The sequence below is a fragment of the Eurosta solidaginis genome, chromosome 4, assembly GCF_040869045.1.
Source record: "Eurosta solidaginis isolate ZX-2024a chromosome 4, ASM4086904v1, whole genome shotgun sequence".
NCBI lineage: Eukaryota > Metazoa > Arthropoda > Insecta > Diptera > Tephritidae > Eurosta > Eurosta solidaginis.
The window spans coordinates 172,148,192-172,161,909 of NC_090322.1; the positions used below are offsets into that span (position 1 = coordinate 172,148,192).

A 13,718-nucleotide genomic window follows, 5' to 3' on the forward strand; every position below is an offset into this window, starting at 1 on the left:
TTTTTTCGAGATATAATTTATGTGGTGGGGATTCTTAAGATCCTCATAAAATCAGGTTATATTCCGACAGTATTTTCAATTCAATAGGTTTTTCATGGCCCCACGCCAGTCACAAAATCAGTAAAGTTTTTAATATTTATTTTTCCACAGCTAGTACACAATGGTAATACCATAGAGGCCAGAACCACGTGTAGCAGCTTGCGAATTGATATCAATTTTTGTAATTGTTCGTAATTTCAATTGAGATTGGTATTTCGATGGCACCACGCCAGGTTATATTCAATTTGTCAATTTATTAATCAATGTTCACAAAGAGTGAACTTAAAATGTTTGCAATCAAAATTGCAATTTAAGTTAGATATGCACTGAGTATTGCGTAGATTTTAACACATGCTGCTTATTCAGCATAAATTATATATTCAATCAATTGTCTATTATAAGCCGTAATTTGTTCCGTATCATTCCGAGGATTTCCTTAATTTCCAGTATATTGTCTGTTGCCATGTGCTAAACACTTGTTATGGAAAAGCATTTACATTGGAAGCAGTAAGGAAGGCGGTCGGCATGATGTGGTGGTGCACAGTGGCTAGTCATTGTCGGCTGGGGCGGGTCCTTGCCAACCTTACTGTTCCTGCGCCATAAACAAAGAAAAGTTCCTATCATGCCTATTCAAAAACTGAACTGTCAAATTTAAAAAAAAAACCGACAGAAGCGCAGAGGCCGACTCAAGACGCTTATAATTCAAAATAAAAGAACATCCGGCCGAACCGGATGTCACGGACAGACCGTTAACATTCCAAAATTTAAAAATTCAAAAAAAAAAAACTAAGCGCAACAAAATTTAACCGAACCGGAAATGACCGGTTACCACAAGCTCAAAATCAAAATCAAAAAAAAACGGCTGAAAAATAAAAATACAAATAAAAGGGCCGAATATATCTTGGGGGCGCCGCGGGTGTTGTTGCGACGCCCGGTGCATGTCCCACCCTCAAAATCCATGGCCACCGTCGCACCTAAAATTCCGGTGACCCCTTACCTGGTTTACCTAAGTGCCTTCTAAAAAAGTGCCGACGCCAGCATTCCCATTTTAAATTACAAAATTTATTTAAAATTCATTATAAAAAAAACTGAAATATCATTAAGTATGTCTATGCGTTTTAATCTTCGCGAGCTTCCCGCTCATAAGGCAATACAATCTGATTCTTTTTTTTTTATTTATTTACTTTCGTGAAGTCTAAGTTATAATTTTGGTTGGCTTACATAACTATTTTATAAATTCATAAACGTATATAGGTTGGCACCTATCTGCATAATAAATTTATTATATTAATGTGTTTGGTATCTTTGTTTCTAAATACCCTCTTTAAATGCTATTCTACTTTGCGTACATAAATTCTGTTATCTGTCTAATAGCAAGTTTTGGTTAAGTTAACTTACTATTGATGTGTTTATGTGCATAGGGCAGCCTATTTAACTTATTGGGTAGGTAGGGATTAGTAAGATTTTGAAGCTGCACATCCGTGCATTTCTTTACATATGCATTGATTTCCTTATCTCTGCCAACAAGGTACCCAACAAAAAAATATCTAGTTCATGAACTACGGTACATGCATGTCAGTAGGTAGGTTTGTTAGAAGTGAAGGAATCAAAATATATGCAGAAAAAGGAAATGGATATTCACTGGTAGGAGTGATTAACTATACCAAAAAATATACATATATATATATGTTTCTTTATTCGTCCAAATGGCATTGAATGGCCTAGGCATGTATACGTATTCTATCTTAAATGAGTCTTTCTGAATGCTATGTTACTTCAATTGTAGGCAGTAAAAGTTAATAAATACGTGTATAATATTTAGGTATGTGTTCGTGTTAATTGTAAAATACTTTATGATTGTCCAGAATCAAAAAAAAATTGTCGGGAAAATATTGCAACATTGGCATAATTGGTGCTTGCAAAGGGTTGCACGTACGTACATACAAATAAACCATAATGGCATACGTTTAAAAGCCAATCGCATTACTATACAATTTGGTTGGATTTATACATTGAAAATATATTACGCTTTAGCGAAGTTTGTCGCCTTGACATGACAGTCTATTTTCTGGCAGATAATTCCAATGGTCTCCTTTAAATTGGCTTATACTAGAACAAAGGCATAGTGGTATATAGTTATGATAGGTACATCTGCGAGTAAAAAAGGTAGCAAATTGGCTTGCAAGTTGCAGCAATTAATCTTCTATTTCCATTTCCCTCAATTGTAAAACCGGGTTTACTGATTTAAACGACAATGACTGTCAACCAATTTCGTAACCGTTTTGGAGCGCGATGTAGTCTAATTTAAGTTCCAGGTTATATATATAATTCTGTTCCATACAACAATGAGAATTTTGCTTTGAAAATGATAAAAATTGCGTATCATTGTTGCTGCAATTTTATTGCTCGCAGGTGTATGTACGACATCCTACATTATACAAGCCTTTACATATTAAAATCTAATCCGCTGTTCAAAACAATTTAACTAACTTTTTAACTCGGTAAAATATGTCGAATACAAAATCAAAACATTTACAAGTGAATTATCTAAATTTTTTAAATAGTTTTGGCTGCCTTAGCTATATGACCATTTCATAAGGGTGGTGCGTATGCTTTGGTTATTCCTCATCGACCTGGTGCCGGTGGCAAACCTTCTTTGTTTTGTAAAAAAAAACTTGTAGCGCTATTTATAAGTTCACTCGAGCGAAAGCAAAATATAAAGGAACGGACTCACCGCTTTAACCGTTGATATTTGCTGTCGCAACTGGCCTGACCGCAGGCCTAGGTTCGCTGCCCAGTGGTTGTCATTGTAGCTGATATATTGTAGCCCGTATGGTCGTAGCTGGTAAAGATGCGGCTATGTTGTTGTAGCCGTTATAGTCGTAGCTGATAGGATTACGCTAGTATCGTTATAGCCGGTATGGACGTAGCTGATGAAGATGCGGCTAGTATTGCTGTAGCCGTTATAGTCGTAGCTGATAGGATTACGCTAGTATTATTATAGCCGGTATGGACGTAGCTGATGAAGATGCGGCTAGTATTGCTGTCGGTGGTACCGCCTGTTGCAGGTGTTAACATTAGTGGCCGCAGGCCTATGTTCGCGGCCCCGCTGTGCGCATTGCAGCTGGCGGTGGCGGTACGGCTGGTGGTTGTTGCGCTCGTGGTTGGCGCTAATGGATGGGTTGGGGGAGATACTACTGATGGTGATGCCCGTGATAATAGTAGGCGCCGTTGGTGGTGGTGGGCGCTTTGGGTCAAGGTAACCGAGTGAACCGGCTGGCGATAAAGCTCCGCGCTACCCTGTACGAGCCGAATGACTTGGCTCTTTGACGTCAATTGTATTACGCGGCGGCGTACTGCTGGCCCTGGAGGCGGAGGTGGTGTCGGACGCTTTTCCGCAGGTGGTAGTGTTCTTAGTAAACGTAAAGGGAGAGGTTTATCTCGCTAAGTGTGACTGCGGACGCCGACCTACTTCAACTGGACCTTGTGTCCACACAACATAACCTGTGCAGAGTTTATTATCACCCAAAATAGCCGCGTAGAAATGAGATTTGTCGGAAAGAACGGTTTCGGTGCTTAGCGCTATTGACTCTTTCCTCGTTTCTCGACAATTTCCTGTGTAGGTGCACAGCCGGCGAGGATGTTTTTCGATCACCAAAATTTTACGCCCTTTCACTTACTTATCTTCGCGGAAACTCTTTTTTCAATCTTTTTCTAGTGATGGTCGGTCTGTCTTTTTCCTTCTTTTTCGATACTTTTTATCGCAACTTTCGCCACATCACTAGGTGTGTTCGCGTAAACACGCTCCCAAGTGGATCGTAGCCGTAGACCGTAACACACTGCCCGTTACGACAGTTATATGTAAAGCGAGTTGGTTTTATGTGGCTCACGCCAGTTTTTAAATTCCAATATTTCAATATGCGATCACTTATAATTTCACTGATTCCTGTTAGGAGTGCACAACCACCATCTGACTCCAGGTCAGTGGAGCACTGTATCTCCCTACTCCACCGAAAAGCCAGAAGGAAGCACAAAGTCAACCTTGAGGCCTAATTAAATTTTCGGCTCAACTAAAAAAGCCCGACAAATTACAGTTGAGCCGAGGATTACCCGCACGACCACTCCGACGAAATGACTAGAACGGAATGACCTTTTTAATAAGCTTTTTCCGTCTAACTCTGTCCTCCCTCTGTCCTCCCCCCCCCCCCCCCCCCACCCCTCTTCACTTTTTCCTGATCCTTTCATTCACTCCTCCCTCCGTGTTTTTCGCTTCATCTATCCCCATTTTTCTATTTCCCCCATTCTATTTCTTTCTCAGTCACCTTCTCTATTTTCTCTTCTCTCACGTTCTTCTCATTCTTCTTCATCCCCTTATTGCCTGTCCCAGAGGGTGGTATGTATTTTGTTCCAGTGCCAGTCCCAGTCCCACTCCGAGTCTCAGTCCCAGTCCTAGCACTAATCCCATTCCCAGTCCGTCTCTGGTCTACTTCCCGGAAAAAAGGATCGTAAATACTAATATAGGCAAATTTATATACCAAATTTCAGGCAAATCGAATAGGACGTATGTAAATAGGTATGTGGGTATTATTAATTAATGTCTCTATTTCGGCTTCGCATGCATATTTATCAGTTTTGCCTGGATGATGTGACTAAATGGAATATCACAATGAAAATTACTTTAGAGCTCTCAGAAACAGCTTTCATTTCATATCCATATTACCCACACATTCTAGGGGTATCCGTTTTGGCCTATATCTTAAGACCCTAGTTACCAAGCGGTATAATATATTACTCTGTACTTAAGCACTTTTATATATATAGATTTTTATTTTTCACACTTCACTATAATATTAAAACGACTGCAGATATTCGTTGCTTCTGAAATTCGGCTTAAAAATTGCACAGGGAACAACTAAAGACTCACCTGAATTAAAAAAAATGTCTTAGTACTTTTAAATCATGGGCCCCCTTAGAAATCCCGGGTCCGGGGATAATCCCCCATACCCCCCCCCCCCCCCACTTCCCCCTCTCGCCGGGCCTGGTGATGTGTTATACTTGAATCATTCGCTATAATATTTTTATTGATAAGCACGTTGTTTAATTAAACACAAACCAATTACACGGAAGTATATCCGCACCACCTGAAAATATGAGTGCCGGTGCGTATACGTAACATTTTATTATTACGTATAAACATATAAAAAAATTTGCAATAAAATAATATTGCGACTATAAACTGAGATATAACCTATCCTATATTTCAAGTTAGATCAAAATTACACACAGGGTGTAAAACAAATTCAAAATCGGTTCAGTACTTTAGGAGTCCATCGCGACAAACAATGTGACACGTGATTTTTATATATAAAGATATAGGTGTAGTGGTTTTGATTAAATAAACACGGCGTCTGCATACCACAACCACAATAAAGCAAAGCTGGACGACGAACGTAGCCAAGCTTTGGCTACTTAATTACTTTGTACGCCGAAGCCACAAATCAGAATTTTAGCAAAAAATATTAATTATATTTAATAAACCCCTTAATGAATGATATTAGCCTTTAAGGGTCAATTAAACTTCCTTAACCCTAACGCCATGGTCGTAACCATACACATATCCATAACCATCTCCAATGTGATCGATTAATGGTGCCTTAAACTAAAAATCGTCAAAATTTCATAAAAATAAGAAAAGGCAAAAAATTACAAACATATTCCACAAAAAATAAGTCTCTTAGTCATAACGTATCCAAAACAATGAATAAAATCTACAAAAAGTTATTAACTTCAACAACTCAAATATTTTTAGGCTATGGATATGGCGAAAAACCAAAAACCAATTGGTTGTCTATGGTATGGTTATGGCGTTAGCGTTATGTTATGGCACCATTAATCGAATACATTGATTTCCATAAGGTAGGTTCGATCAGCTGTTTTAACTAGTTATGGTTTTATGGTTATAAGTCATAATTAATTAGCCCTTTATTACCTGTTTTACTTCCATTTTAGTTTTTACTAGCAAAAAAAGGACGCCGTTCACTGTCGCTACCCAAAAATTGAATAAGGTTTAATCTGGCTACAACGGCTTTCGTGATTGATTGTCGGGCTGCTGTTTCGCGCCTAATATATCGACCACCATAAGAAGCACTGCTACAACAACAACAACACAACCACCATAAGAATATGTGAATGTAATCAGGACTAATATCTGCGGATAGCTCTTTTTAAAGCATATATGACACTACTTTATTTTCGTGTATTTTTTCTTGTATTTTATCTAAAATTTTTTGTCGCACTCCCTCCTACGGCTTCAGTACTGGTGTAAGTGTGTAAACTATATTTCAAAAAACTAACGAAATACAAGGAAAATACAATCTAGTTCATTAAAAACAAAAGAACCACTTTGTATTTCGATAGGTTTTTTTGACATTCGGAAATTTTTTGTTTATATTTTACTGACAAATGAAAATTTGTTTTTAGTTTGAAAATGTGGTGCATAAAAACACAATTAAAATCAACTTTCTTGTGAAAAACGTGAACCATTTGAGACCGAAATAATTTTCACGTGTTATTTGCATTTTTATTGTTAAAAATGTTAATGTAAAAATAAAATGTAAAACATAAACAAAAACATGCCAAACTCACTAATTTTGGGGGAATAGTCGTCTCGCTTTTTCATGATAGAAATTGTTTTTGTGTTTTGAAGTTCCATTAAGTTTTGTCAGTTTTTTTTAGCTCGGAATCCAAGCAAAAATAAAGTAGTGTCATATATGCTTAAGCTTATTTGTGGCGGCCGAAACCTATTTTGAACTGAGGTATTATACCTCACTAAATTCATTTGTTTAATTTGGCAGCTCTTGTAATAACCTTTTGCCTCTCCTTTAGTTTGACATACGTAAATATTTCACCTGCTGTCAAGGTTTTTTTTCCTACTGTCAAGCAAGGATGAATAATTAAAAAGTAATAATTTTTCACAGCTGATTTTGCAATAAAAAAGCTCGTTTTGAAATTACGCGTTAAAAATATTTTGCTGCAATATTCATTTGCAGATTTGTGCAGCAACAAGTTTTCAGGAGCAAGTTTTACTTACAAGAATAAGTTTGAGCGAATAGTCAGTTCCGGCCATCAACTCGCAACCAATTAGAGTACAATTTCGAATTGCAGTGTCCTTTGAATAAAAGTATTGATAACTCATAAATTGGGCTGGCCGTAAGCGACACATTTCAGCACAAGTACTATGAATTTACAGTCACTTTTCAGGGATTTCAACCCAAGGTAGGTGCTGAACCAGGTCAAGGGCAATTAATACTTATTGAGTACATAATTTTCTCTTTACTTGCAGTAAGTTCATTGTGCATTGCAGCTTATTTACATTTGTTACATTATTTGCACTTCGTTTGGATGGTTTTATTGGTAAGATTAGTTTAATATTTGCTGATTAATTGAGTCAATGTATTCCTATTTGATTTCCATTCGTAGACTGGCCCTATTGGGCAATATTTACACCGTTATGGATTTGGAAAAGTGTAGCTGTATTGGGTGCTGCTGTGGGCGCTGTTGTATGGTGTCGATACCCTCATTATCGGTAAATATTTAATCGATACTAATATAAAAAGTGTTAATACTATGGCAATTGAAACTATCATTAGGGGCAGTCTATCCTTCCACATGCTACCACCGCCCTTACTCCCCTCCAAATACATCTAAAAATCTTCCAACCCACTTTTCTTTCATAATACTTCAAATATTTTGCTTTTCTCGTTTCGCGCCATCTAAAGCTATTTTAAAATTTTTTAAAGCTTTTTCAAAAGTTTTGTTTTGTTTATGTAACCGGTGGGAGTGTCGCGGATATGGCCAGGATTTTTCTTATAGCTATAAATAGACACCTCGAAGGCGTTGGGAATCGTATTGATGTTGATAGCCCTTTGCCGGTTATTTATCCTCTGTGTCCCGGGAAATAGCACCGATGAGGTACTGGCTAGCGATACGGTGCTAGTAATCTCAGAAGCAATTTAGTAATCTAGTCATGTTGTTGTTGTTATATTTTCGCCCCATCCAATAGGTGCGACCAATCACAAATCGTCATCAAAGTCCTCTAACGGGAGTCCAAGGAAACTTGCTGTTTCAACAGGTGTAGACCACAATGAGAGGGGTGTTAGAAGCTTTGGTTCCACATTACAATTGAAGAGATGTCATGTGGGGACACATTGCAAGCAGGACATACATTTTGTATGTTTTTGTTGTTTGTTGTAGCAGTGCTTCGCCCTATCCAGTAGGAGCGACCAATCACAAATTGTCATCAAAGTCCTCTAAATTGAGTCCTAACCCCCAGCGGGTTAGGGGATCAGAATATACGCGCGGTAGGTATGCCTGTCGTAAGAGGTGACTAATATACCAGATTCAAGGGGCTGTGTAGCGCAACCATTCAGGTTGCCAGCGCAATATATAGATTCTCCAAACCCAATTGTCAACCTCACCTATCAGCGGCGAATCCTGTTTCACTAACAGACGAGGCTCTGGCGACCCCAAGCTCCTCATAGCCTGAATGTTCAATGTGGCCACATAAATCGTTCCCGAGATGGTCGGGCTAGCAGCTTAATGGTGCTGTGGTATCGGAGCGTACCGGATCTGTATCCGACAAAGGCCCATCACATCGATAACATTCCCCAAAGTCTTCGGGGAGCAACCTTATCGCTACAACAACAACAACAACGTGAGTCCAAGGAAACTTTCTGTTTCAACAGGGGTGCACCATAATGATAGGGGTTTTAGAGACGTTAGTTCCATATTACAATTGAAGACATGGTAGGGACACATTGCAAGCAGGACATACAGTTTCCCTCCTCTGCCATTTCTGGGTATTTTTCTTTGACTACCGGATTTGCCGGGAAATTCCTAGCATAGAGGTTCGACGCCTGTTTGTGGATATCACTGAGGACCTGCTTGTACTTTTTTGCTTCATACGGCTGTGTTCTTAGGTGCCGTATTTCCTCATAATGCTTACAGAGATGACCCCTTTCCGGCGGAGGCCGCAAATTTAGCGAGAGAACGTTACCTTATAAGACATCGATCCCGGCGACCCCCAAATAAGGGATATAAACCAACGCATCAGATTGCTAGTGGATGAACACAAGCGGGCGAAATGGGAGGAGCACCTAAGCGGTTGTAACCTCTCTGGCGGCGTAGGTAAACTTTGGCCCACCGTAAAGTCCCTATCGAATTCGTCTAGGAACAACGACAAAGTTTCCATCGCCTTTGGAGATGAAGTACTGTCGGATGTGAAAATATGCGTGAGCGCTTTCTGCCGACAATATATAATGCATTCTACGGTCGTCAAAGATAGACGGAGGGCAACAGACACACACATAAACATAAATTCAGCGCACACCAATTACCATCACCGCCAAAGAGGTTGGGGATGCCATCGGTCATTCTAAACCATCCAAATCAGTGGGCCCAGACCGCATAGCCATGCCGATGCTTAAAAGCCCAGGGAAAGAGGGTTTCAAATATTTAGCGCATGTCTTCAACCTGTCTCTTTCCACCTTTGTCATTCCCGAAAAATGGAAAATGGCCAAGGTGGTCCCACTACCAAATCCTGGGAAACCAGCTAACATAGGAGAGTCATATCGCCCGATATCTCTCCTATCGCCAGTAGCCAATACGCGTGAAGCCATTTTGCTCCCCTACTTCAAAGCAAATTTGTAGCTAGCCTGTCATCAGCATGGCTTCAGAAAACTCCATAGCACCACCACCGCGCTAAATGCCATTAGCAACCAGATAAACTGCGGTTTAAATCAAAACCCCCACCATAGAACAGTACTCGTTGCGCTAGACCTATCAAAAGCTTTTGATACGGTCAACCATAGCACGTTACTGCAAGACCTGGAAGGGTCTACCCTTCCCCCATGTCTTAAAAGGTGGACTGCAAATTATCTGGTGGTCGGCAGGCATCGGTGCAATTTAGAAACGAAACATCAAAACCAAGAAGAATTAAACAAGTGGTGCCACAAGGTGGTGTCCTATCCCCACTTTTGTTTAATTTCTACATATCTAAGCTGTCTTCGCCACCAGAAGGAGTTACTATCGTTTCCTACGCCGATGATTGCACAATAATGGCCACAGGCCCAGGCCCACAGATCAATGAGCTTTGCAACAGAATAAACGGCTACCTCCCTGGTCTCTCCAGTTTTTTCGCCTCGCGAAACCTGGCATTATCACCGACTAAATCCTCCGCGACCTTATTTACAACATTACGTCCCAAATGTCGACCATTTTGAACATCCACGTCGATGGCACTACGCTACCGACTGTCCTACACCCCAAAACTTGGTTGTGACGTTCGATCAGGATCTACATTTTGGTGAGCATGCAGCCGCAATTTTACCTAAAATCCAGGCGGCCTCATCAACCAGATGTCTGTTGGGATGCACTGGTTTCTGGGTATTCAACAGAAACTGTTTTGTTAGCATTTAATTTCTATCCCTTATGGGTAGTACTCTCTCCTCATTGTGTAGATGGTGTTCTGGGGACATAAGAAGGCAGCCCGTAGCGGTTCTGAAGGCAGTCTTTTCTCAGGGCTGTATTTGATTCCAGAGAGTAACCTTTAGGCTTCGCGACTATATCGAGGACGCGTAGCATGCAATCGGCCAGCCAATTGCTTTGTAAGTGGTGATGAGCGTTTCTTTATCTTTACCCCAAGTGCTGCCGGCAAGAGATTTGAGGACTTTATTACGGCTCTGGCTTTTCGGTACAATTGCAGCTGCATGCTCTCCAAAATGTAGATCCTGATCGAACGTCACACCCAAGAGTTTAGGGTGTTAGACAGTCGGTAGCGTCGTGCCATCGACGTTGTTGTTGTTGTTGTAGCGATAAGGAAGCTCCCCGAAGGCCTTGGGGAGTGTTATCGATGTTGATGGTCCGTTGCCGAATACAGATCCGATACGTGCCGGTACCAAGCACCATAAAGGTACTAGCCCGACGGCATGCGACATTCTAGGCCATACCGCCCTCCCACCCCCTAGATCCATCAGGAGTTCGGGATCGCCATAGCCTCGGCTTTTAATAAACAGGATTCGCCACGGGTAGGAGAGGTTGACAGTTGGGTTAGAGAAGCTATATATTGCGCTGGTAACTCCTTGAGAGGAGTGCGCTACACAACCGCTTGAATCAATTTGGTATTTTAGTCGCCTCTTACGACAGGCATAACTCCCGCGGGTATATTCTAAGCCCCCTAACCTGCTGGGGATGTTCAATATGGTTCATATTTGGCGCGTCCATGTTGTAAGTAAGGTCGCCGATGATTTGGTTGGTGATAATGTCAGGTTTCCCGAGGCGAAGAATCTGGAGAGATCAGGGAGATAGTTTATTTTTTTACAAACCCCATAGATCCATGAGGAGTTCGGAGTCGCCAGAGCGTCGGCTGTTAATGAAACAGGACTCGCCACGAATAGGTGAGGTTGACAACGGGGTTTGGAGAAGCTATGTATTGCGATAGCAACCTGAAAGGGCTGCGCTACACAAACCCCTTGCATCCGGTATTTTAGTCACCTCTTAGGTTAGGTTAGGTGGTAGCTGCCCTAATAAGGATAGCTCACTTGGACAACACGAAGGTCCGTTGTGATACCACATACACCAAAAATAACGGTGACTTAGATCTAGCTACTTCGAGAATCGTTGGGTAGCAACGATAAAGCTCCGAATGATACCGATCTCAACTTTGGATAAATCCTCGGGAGATTCAAGTGAGTCGTGAACGAAGTACTTTCGCCTAGTTCTGGCAAAAGCGGGGCAATCACGCATAAAGTGATTTGGTAATTCCACCTCATTATCCTCCATACAGCTGCAGCAGGGTGGGGTTTCCAGTATATTGAGACGTACCGCATGGATACCCATGGGACAATGCCCTGTCAAAACCCCAATCACCATTGATAGGTGAGCCTTAGTGAACCCAATTATTTCAGCCAACCTCCTGCCATCCTCTTTCGGCCAGAAAGATCTTGCTACCCTGCAAGACGTGGTGTCCGCCCAACGTTTGCTGAGCTGACTCGAGGCCCAGCCATGGAGGAGCAATCCACAGCCAGCGGCCAACGACCGCCGACCATGCAGGCGAAGATCCCTGCGCAACTGGGACATCGGGAAAATGATTGTCCAGTAAAAGCTTTAGAGACTACTCGCTACGCATCGACCAGTCCCCACCATCATATCTCAGATACCCCAGAGGAGCGGGATTCCTAGAGAGTATTTTTCTAAGCCTCGCGGATTCATTGCAGCCTTCTACGTTTTCGCAGAAGCTTCGCTATGAATCTCGCTTGGCTATCCTTAATTAATATTTACAAATCCCCAGACTCACCTTATAGAGCTCCCTGTCCGAGAGTAATTTACTCCCACTGGCTCTGTTGAAGAGCCGCCGACTGGACGCTCTTAGGTCGTCAAGAGAATCCGACCACCAGGGCGGCTAGTCCTTCCCCCTGTAAGTTTTAAATGGACAGGACAGTTGAAAGGTGCTATTGCTTGCCGATGTGAAGTTTTCCACCAGAACGTCTATCTCAGATTCGGACAGGTCCGAACTAACGGTAGGCGCCGCAGGCAACAGCTCTCCCAGCGTCCTACAATAAAAGTCCCAGTTAGTACTTTTAGGATTCCTAAAAGATATTTTACCGGGACGTTCTTCGCTCTCCGAGAACTGAATATATCGGTGATCAGAGAAGGAGTGCTCGTTGAGAACCCTCCAGCCAGATATCCGACTTTCCAGTTCTCTACTAACCAGGGTGAGGTCCAGGACCTCCTCCCTTACCGCAGTAATAAAAGTCGGGTCATTCCCCCTATTACATATACAAAGCCCCCCATCTACAATAAAAGTAAATAAAGACTCACCTCTAGTGTTGGTATCCGAACTTCTCCAGATGCTATGATGGGATTTAGCATCGCCAACACCTCTCCGCCTTGCTTCAGCGGTGATTTCGCCCAGTATCGCAGTTGGTGATCCCGCTCCGTCCCCATGGGGCATGTACGGTGAGACCACCCACATTTCATTACTACCTCGCTCGAGGCAGATCATGGTTACTTCAGCATTGCTGAAATTAGAGAGAATAAAAGCTTTAATCTCTTTTTTAACAAGCACACAGGATCTAGGCCTACCTGCCTCCCCATGCACCAAGGTGTTGAATGTTCCAGTCCTTAATCCAGAAATCTTTCTGCCGTTAGTACTCAGCCACGGCTCCTGGACAAAGACTATCCACTCCACCTTTTTCAAGACAGAGTAACAGATTTGCGGAAGCCGCCTTAAGAGTGCTGATGATTGATTTGACGGATTTCCATCAAAACCGCTCTTCTTCCGCACCCCACACTTGGCGGATTCGTGTTAGTCTTGTCCGTTCTAAATAGTTCCCCCTCAAGGCCGCTATCCGGAGCCGATTGTTTAGTCGCCCTTCAACAGTCTCGTGGTTATCTATGCTACGCAAGGAGGCCACGCGAGGGTTGACGCATTACCTTATGAGTAATGCGTTCAGTGCCAGACCGGACGCAAAGCGGGAAAATTTTCAACCGCACCTACACCACCAACTTAACGGCGACGGAGGCGGAACGTACCTTGAGGTCCGCCACGGTTTTAAGGGGACGTGGGCAGGTGCAGCATTAGCCTACCAGCCATTTCGGTAAGGTTTCACCCCGACCTACTA

General features: G+C 42.0%; 1 protein-coding gene across 4 annotated transcripts in view; it reads left to right on the top strand.

Moving 5' to 3' along the window:
* Nucleotides 1–13,718, top strand: part of LOC137250635 (transmembrane protein 185B) — a 127,710-nt gene that overhangs the window by 46,709 nt on the left and 67,283 nt on the right. Inside the window, exons 1-4 of one of the 4 annotated variants that reach the window (XM_067783782.1) lie at nt 6,983–6,999; nt 7,089–7,314; nt 7,382–7,452; nt 7,519–7,624. In XM_067783782.1, coding sequence (XP_067639883.1) covers nt 7,277–7,314; nt 7,382–7,452; nt 7,519–7,624 — 215 coding nt within the window. In that variant the 5' untranslated portion in view covers nt 6,983–6,999; nt 7,089–7,276. The other 3 variants (XM_067783781.1, XM_067783780.1, XM_067783783.1) reach the window with 3 other exon arrangements.